Genomic DNA, 17665 nt, shown 5'->3' with positions numbered 1-17665 from the left:
TGTCTTGTTCTTCAACATCTAGCATTTAGTCTAGAACAGCAATATCCAATAGAACTTTCTGCAATGACAGAAATGTTCCATAATCTGTACTGTCCAACAACAGCCACTAGCTCACTTACTCTTGAGAACGTGACATGAGCTAGTATGATATAAGAAACTAAATTTTAAATTTTATTAAACTTTAATTCACTGAAATTTAAGTAGCTATGAACAGCTACTGGACAAGAGAAGTCTAGACCAATGAATGACCCAAACACACGAGAACAAAAGATATAGTTTCTCATCTTTACACAAACACACATCTCAGAACAAATGCGCTACGAGCTCTGAGCTCAGGTGGTCAAAATCAAAATTAGTTTTTATTTTTTTAAAAATTTTTTTAACGTTTATTTATATATTTATTTTTAATTTTTTTTTTAACGTTTATTTATTTTTGAGACAGAGAGAGACAGAGCATGAACAGGGGAGGGGCAGAGAGAGAGGGAGACACAGAACCTGAAGCAGGCTCCAGGCTCTGAGCCATCAGCCCAGAGCCCGATGCAGGGCTCGAACTCACGGACCATGAGATCGTGACCTGAGTCGAAGTTGGACACTTAACCGACTGAGCCACCTGGGCGCCCCCAAAATTAGTTTTTAAAGTTACTGGGGAAAAAATCACAATGGAAATATGAAATTAATGGGTACAAGATGAAAATCAAAATGTAAGTAGAGAAAATTTCCAAGTACAATATTAAAGTAACCTAAACTGAAATCAAAATAACATAAAAATGAATGTTTTCTTAAATGAGAAAAAGGTAGAAACACATATACAAATATGTGTGTATACAGAAAAACACACACATATGCACACAATTACATGCACACACATGGCTAAGAGGCTGTAAGTGGGATACATTTCTTCTATGAACACAAGTTGGAGCAAGAGGCAGAGACACACTGCCTGTATGCCTGGCTTTAAGGAACTCAAATTTCTGTCTCAGGCAGCAGGAAGTGATTAAAACTTTTCAAGCAATAGAATAACGCAATCATGTTTGGGTCAGAGAAATCACCCTGGCTGAGGTGCAGGGGATGGATGAAATGAGGGTAATTCAAGGGGAGGAGGCCATGTAATGACCTCTTTCCCAGTTAGAAGAGAAATGATAGAGGTTTGAACTAAAGGATCAGAATCTAAACTAAGTCCGTGGCAATTAATCAAAGAGTAAGAGTTTACCAAAAAAAAAAAAAAAAAAAAAAGTTTACAAAGCTCTTTCCCAAAGAAATAGGTGCAAATAAACCAGGTCATTGACATCAGTACCCTGAGATGCTCTCATGAGATCCATCATCTGATCTTTATGTTGTGCCAGCTGTCTGCGAAGATCCTTCAACCCTTCGAGCCTTGTCAAGGGAAGTGCATCATAAACACTCACGGAGAGAAAATGATTTATTTCCTGAAAGAGAGCATTAGTTAAAAACATAACCGGTTTTTTGATTTGTGTGAAGTCTGCGAAATAAAACTCAAAAGAAAAAAATTACTAAGAGCCTTTCACAGACACTGACTCACAGCTTTATTATTACCAAACAAGGTAGAAATAAATGACTTCTTCCATTTCAGTCCTACAATGTGGTATGGTTTTTTTGTTTTGTTTTGTTTTGTTTTGTTGGCCAATGTTTTAATCTTGACTCTCTCACAAGAACATCTTTAAGATTTTAAGATTATAATTAGCATACTCCAAGGGAAAAGTTTAAATTTCTACTTATTTAGTACTATAACTCTCATTTTATATCTTAGTACATTTAGCTATATTATCACATTGATATGTAGTCAAATATAGAGTATGGTTTTAAAATTGGAATAAAATTTATGCTAAAAAACACACCTGAAAATAATTTTCAAGTTTATAAAGATTAAAGTAAGATTAAAACTTGAAAAACTCTTTAAAAATTCAAATATCATCTCTACTTCAAACATCAAATTGTCCCTCAAAAGATCACACAGTCATTTTGAGGAATTAATGAATCTGATGCATATGAAAATCAAGCATATTTTATATCACATTTCTTCAACACTTAATTTCAGACCATAACAAAAAAAACCTTAATATTTACAATTTTGCTGCAATACAAGAGGATATATTAAGACTCACTTTTTTGTTGAGAAGCTAAATCTCAGGTTATTTTTTATCACAGTTTTTTTAAAAGACTCAGTTGTTTTCTTTCAGAGAATTAGAAGTGTTCAAAAAGTACTGCTCTTTATCCTAATACAAAATAGTAAGATGATGGAATAATTATTACCTCCAAAAGTGAAAAGGGTCCTTTACTGTATTTAATTTTCTGCTGAGTAAGACGCAAATCCTTAAAGACATCATGGTCAGGAAAAGGATCTAAAAGTTTAATTGTCATATAGAGGTTTTCATTATCCTTGTTATCTATCACTAAGTATTTCAACAAGTCCAATACCTAAACATAATTTAAAAAAGAAAAAATCAAAAGGAAAAAATGGTTTAATTATATTTTAAAGTAGAACAACCAAACCTACTATAATAAGTGCTAAAACCTCTACTGGCTTAGTTCAGATAAAATGTTCTAATTACTTCTATAGTACCAGCTATTACTGTTTTCAAATGAGTCAACAAGTACGTAAGTTGCTGCTACAGCATGGGCATTGGGGTAGAGAAATGCCAATATTACCGGAACATTTTATTTAAGCAGTATCTCACACACCATGACAGTGGTATGAACTGCTGTCCCTCGTTTTCATTACCTCTACACTTCAAACCAAGGAAGAGACAGACACTGTTAGGTAATCTGTTAGATCCAAGTTACTGGGGGCGCCTGGGTGGCTCGATCCGTTAAGCACCCAACTCTTGGTTTCAGCTCAGGTCATGATCTTGAGGTTTTGTGGGTTCAAGCTCCACACTGGTCTCTATGCTGGCAGTGCGGAGCCTGCTTGGGATTCTCTCTCTCTCCTCCCTCTCCCTGCCCCTCCCCAACTCGCACTGTCTCTGTTTCTTTCAAAGACAAAAAATTTTTAAAATTAAAAAAAATTATTAAGTGCTCCGTAATTAAATGATTACAAGGCTTAATTAACTGAAAATGTTTTTCCAACCATTTTTCAAAGAATATTTTCACTGAAATGACTCACTGAACCAAGTAAACGTAAAACGTTCAGCTCCTTCCAATAACGCTTTATCAATGTATGTCAAATATCTCTGTGAAGATGATTTGGGCATCACCTGTTCCTGAACCTCCATCTGATCATCCACAAGGGGTATGAGTGTACCGACAATGACATGAAGGTGATTTTCTAAAGCATCCTTGCAGTAAGTGACTGCTGTGTGGCAAACCCGGCTTAACAGGTCACAACACAGGGAGAAGCTTCGTAACGACACATCCATGAAACGAGAAGGCCTGTGACACAGGCAAAAAACAGTAAGTTCTAGGAAACTGCTTCCAAATGAGCTCATTAAAAAGTCATTTTTATTCAGCAGCTCTAATTCTGAAGTGACCCCGACACAAAAGTCACTTTTGTATCTAATTCCTTAATGGTTTAAAAACCAAAAAGAGAAGTGACAACAGCAAAATGAGAGAGTAGACATCTCCAATCCCCCCTCCTGACAGAAACACTGAAAGACAGGACGAGCGGGCAGAACTTTATCAGAACTCTGTCAAACAGGCAAAGGTGTACACAAGTCAAGCAAATGCTAAAAAACAAACAAACAAAAAACAAACAAAAACAGCAACTTAAAAACAGTTGGAGGGGCGCCTGGTGGCTCAGTCGGTTAAGCATCTGACTTCGGTTCAGGTCATGATCTCACAGTTCATGGTTTCGAGCCCCGCACTGGGATCTGTACTGACAGCACGGAGCCTGCTTGGAGATTCTCTCTCCCTCTCTCTCTGCCTCCCCGCCTTGGCGAGCTCTCTCTCTCTAAATAAACAAGCATTTAAAAAAACAAACAAAAAAAGACTTAAAGCTTCATGGCGTTCTACCAGCCTCTGCCTCGCTACTCCCTCCCCAGCTTGGCGGGTGTGATGAAAAAACTACAGTCTCCATTCCCAGCATGGGATCCTGGCCCTGTGCTCTGGATGGAGCAGAGCAGAGAGTATTTGTTAATGACTGTGTGTATCTGTCCTAAGCCTGTCTGGGAGCTACCTCAAGGGCGGGTGCTTCACTCTGGTTTGTCTTACTTGAATCTCCCCAGGCTGTAAAAGCCATGAGCAGTGCTCAAAAGCACCATAAATAACACTGGCCAACTACCCACAGCTGTAAGGGGCAACAGATTATTGTTCAGACATGCAACAGACTGCCTAAAGCCTAGGATGAAAAGCTGGGAAGAAAGTTTCTTCCTGAAATTAGAGAGTTCAAAATCTCTCATATATCTGGGACACTGAGAAAGCCACACATATGCCCAAGGTAAGAAGCTCATTCAAAAAACACCCAGGAAGACCGTACGCGTTCATGCTGGGCTAGTCCCTAGGCTCGGTGAGAACCTGCCTGTGAAGGCAAGTCCTCACAAAGAGCCAACCTGCAGAAGTTGGGAAAGATTCTCATTCTCTCTCTCTCATTCTCTCTCTCTCTCTCTCATTCCCTCTCTCTCTCATTCTCTCTCTCTCTGTCTCTCTCTCTCTCTCATATTCAATCACTCGCTCTCGGCATTCAAGGAAATCTGTGTAAAAATACTACCTGAACACAAGGAACACTCTTCAGTAGCCACATACGGTGAGGAACACACCCTTCGCAAAAAGAGTCTGCACACTCACGAAACATATGGACCACCACAACCTTCGACAATTAGGGGAAAATAAAGTCAAACCCTAGGGAAGGGGAGAGTGTGATTTCCCCATTTACCACAATTTAATAGTAAAATAGCCAGTTTTCAGAACAAAACAGCCCAGAAATCCACACTTATATAGTCACTTAATCCACAGCAAAGGAGGCAAGAATCTACAACAGGGAAAAGACAGTCATTTCAGCAAACGGTGCTGGAAAAACTGAACGGCTATGTGCCAAAGAATGAAACTAAACCACTTTCTTATAATTGCACACAAAAATAAACTCAAAATGCATTACACCTAAATGGGAAACCTGAAACCACAGAACTCCTAGAAGAAATCACAGACAGTAACTTCTTTGATATCAGCCAGAGAAACATTTTTCTAGGTATGTCTCCTCAGGCAAGGTAAACAAAAGAAAAAATCTCATCAAAATAAAAAGCTTTTGCACATCAAAGGAAATTATCAACAAAACAACAAGATGAGATATAAGATATCTCCAAATGCTATACCTGATGAGGGTTAATATCCAAAATACATAGAGAATTCACACAAAAATTAAAAAAATAATCAGATTAAGGTGCCTGGGTGGGTCGGGGGACTGAGCATCTGACTCTTGATTTCAGCTCAGGTCTTGATCCCCGGGTTGTGGGGCTGAGCCCCACATGCTGAGCATGGAGCCTGCTTCAGATTCTCTCTCCCTCTCCCTCCCACTTGTGCTCTCTCAAAAAAACAAAACAAAACAACAGCAAAAAACCCAGGTAGTACTGACACAAGGGCAAACCAAGGACATAGAATTGAGAATTGAGAAAGAAGTCCACACATCCAGGGCCAAATGATTTCTGATGAGGATGCCAAGTCCATCCAAAGTGGTGCCCACTTTCCCTATACATGGTCCTACGCGATTTCTTCCATCTGGCTGTTCCTGAGCTATGCCCTTCTATAATAAAGCGGTATTTTAGTCAGTAAACAGCTATCCTGAGTTCTGAGAGCGGCTCTAAAAATGACTCAGAACTGTAGGAAGAGGGTCATTGGAACCTGCAGTGTAGAACTGGCTGGTCAGCACAGGTGCTAATCCTGGCTAGTGACTGCCATTGGAAAAGAAGGAGGGGCAGGCAGTCTTGCAGGACTGAGACCTCCATCTGTGGAATCTGACACTAACCAACTACATCTGAGTTGAACTGTAGGACACCCAGCAGGTGTCTGGAGATTTGTGTGTGTGTGTGTGTGTGTGTGTGTGTGTGTGTGTGTGTGTGTGTATCTGGAGAGTGGGTGTTACACACACACACACACACACACACACACAGGAACTGGTGACCAGAACCACTATAGTGACATAGATATTTCAGGCCATCTAAAATTAGTTTATTTTAAAATGATGAATTGGGGCATCTGGGTGGCTCAGTCAGTTAAGCATCGGATTTCAGCTCTGATTACAATCTCACAGTTTGTGGGTTCGAGCCCTGCGTTGGGCTCTGTGCTGACAGCTCAGAGCCTGGAGCCTGCTTCAGATTCTGTGACTCCCTCTCTCTGCCCCTCCCTGGCTCACGCTCTGTTTCTCTCAAAAAAAAAAAAAAAAATTTTTTGAGATGAAGAAATAGTAATGCAATTTTTAAAAAATATTAAGTAGATATATATTAAAAAGCAAAATAAAGAAAACAGTACCATGGCTTCTACATCTTAAAACTATGTAAATTTTCAACTTACAGGGTAGAAGAAACTTACATATTGCTCTAAATATATTTCTTACCTTTTGTTGATATAATGAATCAAAGTGTAAATAACGTCTCGAAGAACAAAGGCCCACGCTCCTCCTAAGGTACTTTTTATGTCTTTCAGTAATAAACTAACAAATAGGTGATATATTTTCAGAATTCTGTGCTTTTTATAAACATTATTTGTCTCAGCGGCTTGTTCACATATGGCTAGAAGAATTTTCTGATAGGAATCCTAGAAAATAAAGAGACATTTCATAAAAACTTATGTAATCATTTATACTCAGCTATAGCAAATGTATTTTATATTCAAAATAACAAATTACAGAATTTTGTGTTGGTTTGATATCAAAGGCAAGTACTACATTAAGAAAATTAATATCATAAACTTAAAAAACTATTGTCAATTTATCTAGCTTTCAGACAGCAAAAAAGAATTTAAAAAAATACCTACACTCTGAGCTAACATATGACTAACTATCATGAAATTCAGGCTTCATCAATGAATACTGACAGGTAAGATACCAAGATATAAACTTGATGAGGAGTGTTTTACTTTTTAATTAATTCAGATGAATTTTCTATTTGTTCATCTTTTTTTCTCTTTAAGATGCACTTACACAGATTTTTGAGCTGAAAAAGAAGGAATTCTCTCTTCAGTTATTTTAATAGGAATGTGTACTCACAGGGCTTTTGGAAAGAATTTCTAAGATGCTTTTAAGCTTGGTTTTATGGCAATTACTGATATAGGCAAACGTTGCTTTGATCACGTGTGATGGGAAATGAGGTGGGTTAGGAGCAGGGTCCAAATCCCTAAGAGTCAGAGGAAAACACGCAGTCATCATTTTCAGAACAAAATTAAGACAATAATAATCCCACATTCTACAACTACTCTTCCATTGAAAAACTTGGCTTTTAAATAAAATCACAAATGACTTAGGACGGTCTACATGTTAGCAGTCAGCATATCTAAATACCTGCGCCCTCCATGACTGAATCAATTTTAAATGATTTGCTCAGGAAATCTTTTATGAAGTTAATGGCAATCCCACAAATGAGCCTTGGTATCACTTCACATTTGAACTAAATAAAGTTCTAAGCTAGTACTGTAAAAGCACTAATACCTTAAGACTGGGAAATCAAACACTATTTACATCAAATGAAATTATACAGTAAAAGTACTCAGGTGGATATTATTACTTTTTTGCACAGCTGGCATGGTAGGGAACACAAAAAAATGTAAAGGATGCTTTCAAGAAGCTTACAATCAAGCTGGGAAAGTAACATTCATATACAGCCAAGTGCGTCTCACATCCAAGTTAAGCTGTCATAGGTAAGATTCTGAGAGCTAAGGGGCATTAAGAAAAGGTGATCTAGAAATGCAAGCCACAGATAAGAAAACCATGGATGTGTCCATGAAATTTCAAAAAACAGATGGAAAGATTGAGAAGGAAAAGGTCAACGGATTTGCAAACCAGGTGATCCACCTGAAAGAGCGAGCAATCATGGTGGGAAGACTCCAGTAGAGGCAAGGAGGTGGTACTTCAAGTCAAAGGCAGTTACTTTTAAAGAAACAATTTAAAAGCACAGCTGTGCCTAAAAACCGAAATAGACATTTGGAGGTGTCAAGCAATAAGCTTCCCAAGGAAATTATGAGATTGCAGCTAATCCACTAAGTTTAAAATACCCGTACCCTGAAAAGTCACCGAGGTCAGTGCTTTGGCTGCCACCAGAAGTTGCTGGTTCGTGTAACGTCATCAGTAACTCCACAACAATCTCTGGTAAATTACTGAGGAATAAGTGATCAATCTGTAAGGATACAAAATTAAAATAATGTTTAAGTTCTTATGTCTGTGAGCTTTAACACGGCTCAAGGGGCTAATGTTACGGCATCATTTCCAAAATTAATCAGTGACTGTAAAAGGAAATAGATGATGAAAGACCTACGATCTGCCAAGACATACGGCTAACTCCACTTTTTTCTGCTATGCAACCGACTTGTAGCCTGGGGGAGAGTAAGGAAATCTAACCAAACAAGACTCCCTTAATCTGACTCTAGTTTCATTTTAAAGAATCATTTTAACTAAGGCTTCAGCTGTAGCACTGAATTCCTCAACCTAGTAATTTTCCTGCCAACCAAATTCCCCACTGATCTACACGGCTTCTCAGTCTGCATTTTACTCTTGACTCACTTGGGAGATCTCTCTCACTTATCAATACTTGTAAGAATTCCCAGTGACTGGCAATAAGCAATTCTCTGTTCCCTGCAGAACTTTCCGCCAGATTTCTACTTGGCTGATGTGCCAAATTCTGAGCCTAGCTGGCCCCCACATCCCCTGTCATCATCAGTCAACTAAAATCCTCCCAGACAGGAGCAGGTTCTCCATCGACCCACCTCCTGTTACGGCGGCCTCCCAGAGAGAGGCACACATTCTCTCATTATACAGAATGGGCCTGCTGCGTTACATATACCCCAGCCAAGTGAAGGACGGTCACGAAGTTGTGAAGGAGGACTCATTAGCTCTCCAAGTTAGGAATTACAAGGGCACCAAACTTAAAGGCAAATAAACGGCTGATTTACTTGGTGTGCAAGGAGGTTTGAAAACACACTTCCTCATAACAGAAGCATTTTAAAATGTGACAAAAAGGAAGCCAAACGTAAAGGTGCTAGCCTTTCCCTCAGGCTTACACATCCGTCATTCAGGTCACCACTTCGAAGGTTTCAACCCTCTTAAAACACCAGCTCATTTCAAAGTATATCTGGGACAAGGAAGGACAAATTGGCCCCATCTGATTAATAACAAAGGAAAAACTCATGAATTCCCTTACACAAAAAATGGCCAGCGTCTTCACTAGTTTCCTATTATTCTGTAATAAGCCCGACCTGTACTGTTTAGCTGAGGGACATACAAACTGTTCAGATGTCTAGGTACAAGTAAACAATGTTGCAACTGTTAATATCTTTGGCTTTCCACAAGTGACAGTTTTAAGAGGCTTAGAGACTAATAATAATAGCTGCACCAACCCTTACTCACTGAAAAAAGAATCAACAAGATGGATTCGGAGAAAGTGCGTATTAGAGAATCAAAGAAAAACTTAACTTGTGACAACTTAATGCTAACTGGAATTGAAACTAATAAAAATTTATGTCTTTAACCAAGAAGGTAAGAAATTATCATTTAAGTTTGCCTCTCTTCATTCTCAAGACTGATGTTTCAATCAGGCCTCAGTGTAATTATGTTCTCCTCCTAGACTTACTCTGACTCTGAAAATTGCTATCTTTTGGTTTGAATAATTTTAAAAAGTAGTAAGATTAGGTCTGCTTAGAAGTCTAAGCAGGAAGATGGGCTGGGAGGGGATAAAAGTAGCGTCTTTCATAAATTCCATAACCTCTGGAGCTCTAACATCCAGTTCCAAGTAACTTTTGAGAAGGGAGCTCCTCGTTTGCCTCCAGACTGACTGAGAAGCAGCTCTGACTGGCAGTGGTCCCTCTAAGCAGCTGGGAAATTCGTTCCGTTTGCTGGCTCCATATAGGTCAGGGGGCAAACAAAAAAAAGTCTTTTGAAGTTTATCTAACTGTAATTTTAACATTAGCCAACTTTGTTTAGTCATCCCTTACTTACAAAACAAAACAAAAAAGTTGAGAGTTGCCAATCCTCTTTGACCTTAAACAAAGTTTATATATGTGTTTTTAATGTAATCTCCCTCAAGTTATTTTGGATGTATGTAAGTTATATTAAAAACAGAAGCTGTTAGATCCTTTTTTATTTGACTCCATCTTTTCTCAAATTATGAGTATTCACTACATACTAAGTAGCAGGGGTACAAAGCAGAAAAAAAAAAACAGCAGAAAGTCTGTCCGAGTACTCACAGCAGAGAAGATAAACCATATTCTTAAGTAACTTACATTACACGTTAAAAGGTGGTAAGTGTCATGGAAAAAACAAAGAGCAGAGCATGGGAGTCTGGGATCATACTTCTCCCTGAACAGTAAAGAGCTCAATGGGACTGAAGAGAAAGTGAGGAACACTTTGTATACACTGCCCAGTAGTGCATGGATTGAACACCCAGCTTGCATTCACGTATTACTGCCAATAAAAATAAATTTTAAAAATGAAAAAGCAATAAATTTCAAAGTTTTTAAAAATTTTCCTGATTAAAAACATTTCATTTATAAAAGCCACTCAAAAGAAGAGACCACTTGGCACAAAAACAGACACACAGACCAATGGAATAGAATAGAAACCCCAGAACTAGACCCACAAACGTATGGCCAACTGATCTTTGACAAAGCAGGAAAGAACATCCAATGGAAAAAAGACAGCCTCTTTAACAAATGGTGCTGGGAGAACTGGACAGCAACATGCAGAAGGTTGAAACTAGACCACTTTCTCACACCATTCACAAAAATAAACTCAAAATGGATAAAGGACCTGAATGTGAGACAGGAAACCATCAAAACCCTAGAGAAGAAAGCAGGAAAAGACCTCTCTGACCTCAGCCGTAGCAATCTCTTACTCGACACGTCCCCAAAGGCAAGGGAATTAAAAGCAAAAGTGAATTACTGGGACCTTATGAAGATAAAAAGCTTCTGCACAGCAAAGGAAACAACCAACAAAACTAAAAGGCAACCAACGGAATGGGAAAAGATATTCGCAAATGACATATCGGACAAAGGGCTAGTATCCAAAATCTATAAAGAGCTCACCAAACTCCACACCCGAAAAACAAATAACCCAGTGAAGAAATGGGCAGAAAACATGAATAGACACTTCTCTAAAGAAGACATCCAGATGGCCAACAGGCACATGAAAAGATGTTCAGCGTCGCTCCTTATCAGGGAAATACAAATCAAAACCACACTCAGGTATCACCTCACGCCAGTCAGAGTGGCCAAAATGAACAAATCAGGAGACTATAGATGCTGGAGAGGATGTGGAGAAACGGGAACCCTCTTGCACTGTTGGTGGGAATGCTAATTGGTGCAGCCGCTCTGGAAAGCAGTGTGGAGGTTCCTCAGAAAATTAAAAATAGACCTACCCTATGACCCAGCAATAGCACTGCTAGGAATTTATCCAAGGGATACAGGAGTACTGATGCATAGGGCCACTTGTACCCCAATGTTCATAGCAGCACTCTCAACAATAGCCAAATTATGGAAAGAGCCTAAAGGTCCATCAACTGATGAATGGATAAAGAAATTGTGGTTTATATACACAATGGAATACTACATGGCAATGAGAAAAAATGAAATATGGCCTTTTGTAGCAACGTGGATGGAACTGGAGGGTGTGATGCTAAGTGAAATAAGCCATACAGAGAAAGACAGATACCATATGGTTTCACTCTTATGTGGATCCTGAGAAACTTAACAGGAACCCATGGGGGAGGGGAAGGAAAAAAAAAAAAAAAAGAGGTTAGAGTGGGAGAGAGCCAAAGCATAAGAGACTGTTAAAAACTGAGAACAAACTGAGGGTTGATGGGGGGTGGGAGGGAGGAGAGGGTGGGTGATGGGTATTGAGGAGGGCACCTTTTGGGATGAGCACTGGGTGTTGTATGGAAACCAATTTGTCAATAAATTTCATAAAAAAAAAAAAAAAAAGAAGAGACCACTGTAATAACAACAATAAAAAAATTCACGGATTGCCTACACCAGACAGGACAGTGATGACTACATATTAAATTTTACTACATAAATGATGACTGGTCTTAAAACTTTAAAGTCACATCTCAGGGGGCACCTGGGTAGCTCAGTTAGGTGTCCGACTTCGGCTCAGGTCACAACCTCAGTTTGTGGGTTCAAGCCCCAAGTCAGGCTCTGTGCTGACAGCTCGGAGCCTGGAGCCTGCTTCGGATTCTGTGTCTCCCTCCCTCCCTCTGCCCCTCCCCCACTCGCAGAGTGCTCTGTCTCTGTCTCTCAAAAATGTATAAACATTAAAAAGAAAGTCTTTAAGTTACATCTCAGACCAATTAGGGGCTCAAGAGGGTGTCTGGCTGGCTCAGTTGGTAGAGCGTGAGACCCCTGATCTCAGGATTGTGAGTTCGAGCCCCACATTCGGCCTAGAGCTAGTAGGTAAAAGTGAAGTCATACCTGTTTTCCTAGTAAGTTTTCATCTTTGAGTGTGTCGTAGACTTTGGTAGCAGTCTCTCTCTGCTGTGCTGTCTCACTTTCTCCTGTACCCTCATAGGCAAAGTAAGGAAGAATATTTACAAGAATCTTTGGAAAACAGTGTGTTAGAAGAGTTTTCCAATCCTCTTGAATCTGATTAGCAATGGACTTCACCTCATCAAAACGACTTCTAATCACCAGATGTGGGATCAAAACCTTGTAACAAGATCTAAAAATGTAAAAATTTCAAGTACATGTTATATATAACTTCTCAAAGTCAAATTTTACAATACAGCCCTTAAAATAATGAAACGGGCATTAGAACATCACTTTGTCTAGATCACTAAACATTCTTACTCTAATTTTATAAATGCAGAGATGAAGTTAAATAAATTTTAAATAATCACATAAGAAAACAGAGATCTTAGAATACACCAACCTAATTCTACGATCAAAAAAAGTGGGAAATGAATTTCTCTCTTCTACATAATCAATTTATGCAAAATTATTTCATTTATGTAGAATGAAATGTGAAAGAAATGTATGAATTCAAACTATTTTTCTAAAGTTTACTTGTTTATTTTGAGAGAGAGCGAGCACACGCACAAGCAGGGGAGGGGTCAAAGAGAGAGGAGAAGAGAGAGAATCTGAAGCAGGCTTCACACTGTCAGCACAAAGCCTGATGTGGGACTAGATTTCACAAATGGTGAGATCATGACCTGAGCTGAAATCAAGAGCTGGACGCTTAACCAACTGAGCCACCCAGGTGCCCGGTGAATTCAAACTATGAATGTAAATACTGTTATCGCCAAAATAAAACAACAAGGATTACTGAATAATGAACTGCTTTCCCATCATCCTGAGACCAAAAGATTATTCTCTAGATGATTCTTCAGTTGTTCCAAATCTATTTTCAAAATTTTCTTCTCAAGAGCTAGGATTTAGCAAAATAAGTATTTTTACATTACACTTTAAATCTAATAAAAATAATGACAAAATGGTCCATAGCCAAGGAACAGAAAGGAAGAACAACGCAGAAATAACAGCCACTAGTAATTTCTCTTTGGTTTGTCATAGGGAAGAATACCAAACATTAAAGCTAAAAGAGGGGCGCCTGGATGGCTTAGTTGGTTAAGCGTCCAACTTCAGCTCAGGTCATGATCTCACGGTCCGTGAGTTCGAACCCCATGTCGGGCTCTGTGCTGATAGCTCAGAGCCTGGAGCCTGCTTTGGATTGTGTCTCCTTCTCTCTCTGCTCCTCCCTCACTCGTGCTCTGTCTCTCTCTGTCTCTCAAATATAAATAAATGTAAAAATAAAAAAAATTCAAAAAAAAAATTTTAAGCTGAAAGAGTCCTTAGAGACCGATGTTACTTCCTTACTGTACAGATTGAAAAACCAAGGCCAAGTGGGTATTTTCAAGGCTTGCCTAAAGTTACACAGCTAGTTACTGGCACAGCTAGGACCAGACCCTAAATCCAGTGATTCCCTTCAGTATACTCTAATTAAAACAAGCAGCCCTGTCTCTCCTACTATACAGCCCCCAAGCTCCGGATGTGCGTGTGTGTGTGCGTGTGTGTGTGTGTGTGTGCGCGCATGCGTGTGTATGTGCATGTGTATGTGCCTGTGTCAGGTGAGGGTGGGGGGCTCCCAAACATTACCCTCTAATTTTAAAATGAACATATTTCACATGTGTGTACACCTACCTATAGAAATCCTCAACGTTTGTGTAGTTTAATAAAATAAAAGGAAAAGAACATAAGCTGTGTTCAGTATCTTGAAGATTCAGCCATTCCAAAACCAGATAATCCAAATGAGAAGCCATGAAGTCTTCTAAATGTCTGTACCCAAAAGTTTCAGAAACTTTCTCTAAAACCTGCACAAATCAGAAAGAAGTCAATGCTTTAAGAAACCAACGAAATAATAGATCTAGATCTAAATCCTTCATTATTTATTTACAGCATAACTTTGACACGTTCATTCAACTATTCTATACCTTGGCTTCTTCATCTATGAGATGGAGATAATAAAAGTACTTATACTTCAGAGACGCTAAACAAGAAAAATGTATTTAATATAATTGGCACATTGCCTGGCACATAGCGACCACTCAGTAAATGTTAAAAGGTTAACTGGTCTAAGATTGATTACCCACAGGCTGTCCTACTTTAAGGGTCCATGGAGACCATGCTGGTAGAATCCTGAATGGTCTGTCAGGCCACTGGTCTATCACTGGTTCATCGCATGAACATCTATGATGGAAAGGCGTGGAACTTTCCAAACCATGGAGGTGAGGTGGTGGAACGGGGCAGAGGCAAACATTCAACAACAATGTGCTGATGTGATTGCACAAATGGACTCTAGTGTTCCTTTCCCAGTCTTGCAACTTTAAAAGTGTCACAGCTCTATGACTTGCCTTCTAGCCCTGCTAGATCCCAAGGTCGTGACCCAGAACTCCCAGGCAAAACACCTGCTACAGCTCTTTTCTCTATGGGTCTCCCTCAATAAAAGCAATTGCAGAGGGCCTGGTCTGCCTGATGAAAGGTCACTGATCCCTATCAGTTCAATGAACACCCCGTGACACGCTGGAGGTAAAAAATAAATGATACCGCATACAAATAAACATATGCTAAAGAGTTACTACTTTCCAATATTCCAGATCTAAAAAATAAAACGGTCTCCAAGAGGCACTTTAAAATAAGTTTACACTTTTTAAATTATTTAAAAGTTACCCAAGGAAGATAATAAAAAGTATTCATCCACATGTACCTTTTTAATGAGGTGAGGTTCTAATCCACTCTCTTTCATAGCCTTGCACAGGGCAAACAAAGCTTGTTTCTCACAGACGGGGCTGCAGCATAAAATCACAGCCATCGTCATCAGCAGGACAGATTTTCTGTTATAAACCTCATCTACAAGTTCAGCGTTCTCAGCTCTGTGGGCCTGCAACGGAATTTTAAAAACAATGATGTCATATGAGTACACAAACATTACAAATAAACCAATCAGAATAAAGTCAATGTTCACCATTATAACGTCTAAGCAGCCAGTGAGCAATTTTATTTTTTTATTTTTATTTTTTTATATATATTTTTTTAACATTTATTTATTTTTGAGACAGAGGACAGAGCACGAACAGGGGAGGGTCAGAGAGAGGGAGACACAGAATCTGAAACAGGCTCCAGGCTCTGAGCTGTCAGCACAGAGCCCGACGTGGGGCTCGAACTCACGGACCATGAAATCATGACCTGAGCCGAAGTCGGCCGCTTAACCGACTGAGCCACCCAGGCCCCCGCCAGTGAGCAATTTTAAACCCTAGAGTGATGGAGCCAAGAGCAGAGATATGAGAAAATATCAAAGTTTCCAGAGTGCAAAAACTGTTTCTGATAATATCTTAGGGAAAGAATTCACAAACATTTCAGTGAGGTATAAAGCAATTTAAAGAAAAACAAGAAAGAAATTGCAACAAGGGCAACCTGATGGTTACCAGAGAGGTGGGGGGGGTAAACAGGTGATGGGGATGAAGGGTGCTCTTGTGATGAGCACAGGTGATGTAAGGAAATGCTGAATCACCACATTGTACACCTGAAGCTAGTATAACACTGTAGGCTAACTGACTAGAATTAAAACAAAAACTTAAAAAAAAAAAAAAACCCAAGTAGGGGAGAATAATTAAAAGCTCCTTTTCAATTACAAAGTATACATCCTGAGATGTTTTTATTATCATAACTTCATAGACAGCACTTTATACTGCAAAACATACAGTCACGTGTACTGTCAAAAGTAAAAATGGGGGCACCCGAGTAGCTCAGTTGGTTAAGCGTCCAACTCTTGATTTTAGCTCAGGTCATGATCTCGCAGTCGTGATCTCAAGCCCCACGACAGGCTCTGCACTGGGCAGGGAGCCTGCTTGAGATTCTCTCTCTCTCCCTCTGCCCCTGTCCCACTTGCATGTGTGCATGGGCATGTGTGCTCTCTCTCTCTCTCAAAAAAAAAAAAGGTAAAAATAAAATCATGCAACTAGACAGAATGACACATGCTTCTAGTTTAATGACCCATCATTATAATATCCCAACAGATGTGAACATTTTTTGACTAGCTGTAATTGATAAAAGCTTCTCGGGCACCTGGCTGGTTCAGTAGGTGGAGCATGAGATTCTTGATCTCAGACTTGTGAGTTTGAGCCCCACAATTGGTGAAGAGGTTACTTAAAAATAAAATCATAAATGGGGCACCTGGGTGGCTCAGCTGATTAAGCGTCTGACTTTGGCTCAGGTCATGATCTCGTGGTTCGCGACTTCAAGCCCCGGATCAAGCTCTGTGCTGACAGCTCAGAGCCTAGAGCCTGCTTCAGATTCTGTGTCTCCCGCTCTGTCTGTCCCTCCCCCACTCACACTGTCTCTTTCTCTCTGTCAAAAATAAATAAACATTTAAAAAAAATTAAAAAATAAAATCTTTAAAAAAAAGTTTCTCTTCACATTTAGAAACTCTCCTACCCATTGATCCTACTTCTGGTTTTTTGGAACAAGGAAAGGAAAGAGCCTTTACTAAATGGCCATCATTGACATGTTTGAAAATAGCTATGAGGTTCCCACTAAGTCAGCTCCTTCACAAACTCCTTAGGAGAGACAGGATCTACAGACTCTAACATCCTAGTTAAAAATCTACTTCTGGGGCGCCTGGGTGGCGCAGTCGGTTAAGCGTCCGACTTCAGCCAGGTCACAATCTCGCGGTCTGTGAGTTCAAGCCCCGCATCAGGCTCTGGGCTGATGGCTCGGAGTCTGGAGCCTGTTTCTGATTCTGTGTCTCCCTCTCTCTCTGCCCCTCCCCCATTCATGCTCTGTCTCTCTCTGTCCCAAAAATAAATAAACGTTGAAAAAAAAAAAAAAAAAGAAAAAAAAATTAAAAAAAAAAAAAATCTACTTCTACTCAGAACCCAACCCAAAATACAAGCTGCCTTCTATAATGTATAGATGAGTCCAGATTCTTTTTATCAGCTTGTTTGTGACAGTAAGCTTCTATTAATGACATCTAAGGCAGAATTTGTTTCTTTTGATAACTATTGCAATGGGATTCATACAGTGCTCTCAAGAG

General features: G+C 39.4%; 1 protein-coding gene across 18 annotated transcripts in view; it reads right to left on the bottom strand.

The window, feature by feature from the left end:
• The window catches only part of ATM (ATM serine/threonine kinase), a 128341-nt gene that overhangs the window by 60080 nt on the left and 50596 nt on the right, over nucleotides 1-17665 (bottom strand). For 17 of the 18 annotated variants that reach the window (XM_045038242.1, XM_023239067.2, XM_019811247.3 and 14 more), the window contains 9 exons: nucleotides 15341-15514; nucleotides 14278-14447; nucleotides 12556-12802; nucleotides 8158-8273; nucleotides 7151-7277; nucleotides 6500-6699; nucleotides 3213-3387; nucleotides 2272-2436; nucleotides 1295-1427 (listed from right to left, as the gene is read on the bottom strand). In XM_045038242.1, coding sequence (XP_044894177.1) covers nucleotides 1295-1427; nucleotides 2272-2436; nucleotides 3213-3387; nucleotides 6500-6699; nucleotides 7151-7277; nucleotides 8158-8273; nucleotides 12556-12802; nucleotides 14278-14447; nucleotides 15341-15514 — 1507 coding nt within the window. Of the gene's footprint in view, nucleotides 1-1294; nucleotides 1428-2271; nucleotides 2437-3212; nucleotides 3388-6499; nucleotides 6700-7150; nucleotides 7278-8157; nucleotides 8274-12555; nucleotides 12803-14277; nucleotides 14448-15340; nucleotides 15515-17665 lie in introns of those variants that run through there. The other variant, XR_002736042.2, reaches the window with a different exon arrangement.

Source organism: Felis catus, chromosome D1 (assembly GCF_018350175.1).
Source record: "Felis catus isolate Fca126 chromosome D1, F.catus_Fca126_mat1.0, whole genome shotgun sequence".
Taxonomy (NCBI): Eukaryota; Metazoa; Chordata; class Mammalia; order Carnivora; family Felidae; genus Felis; species Felis catus.
This window is presented reverse-complemented; position numbering and strand designations above follow the sequence as displayed.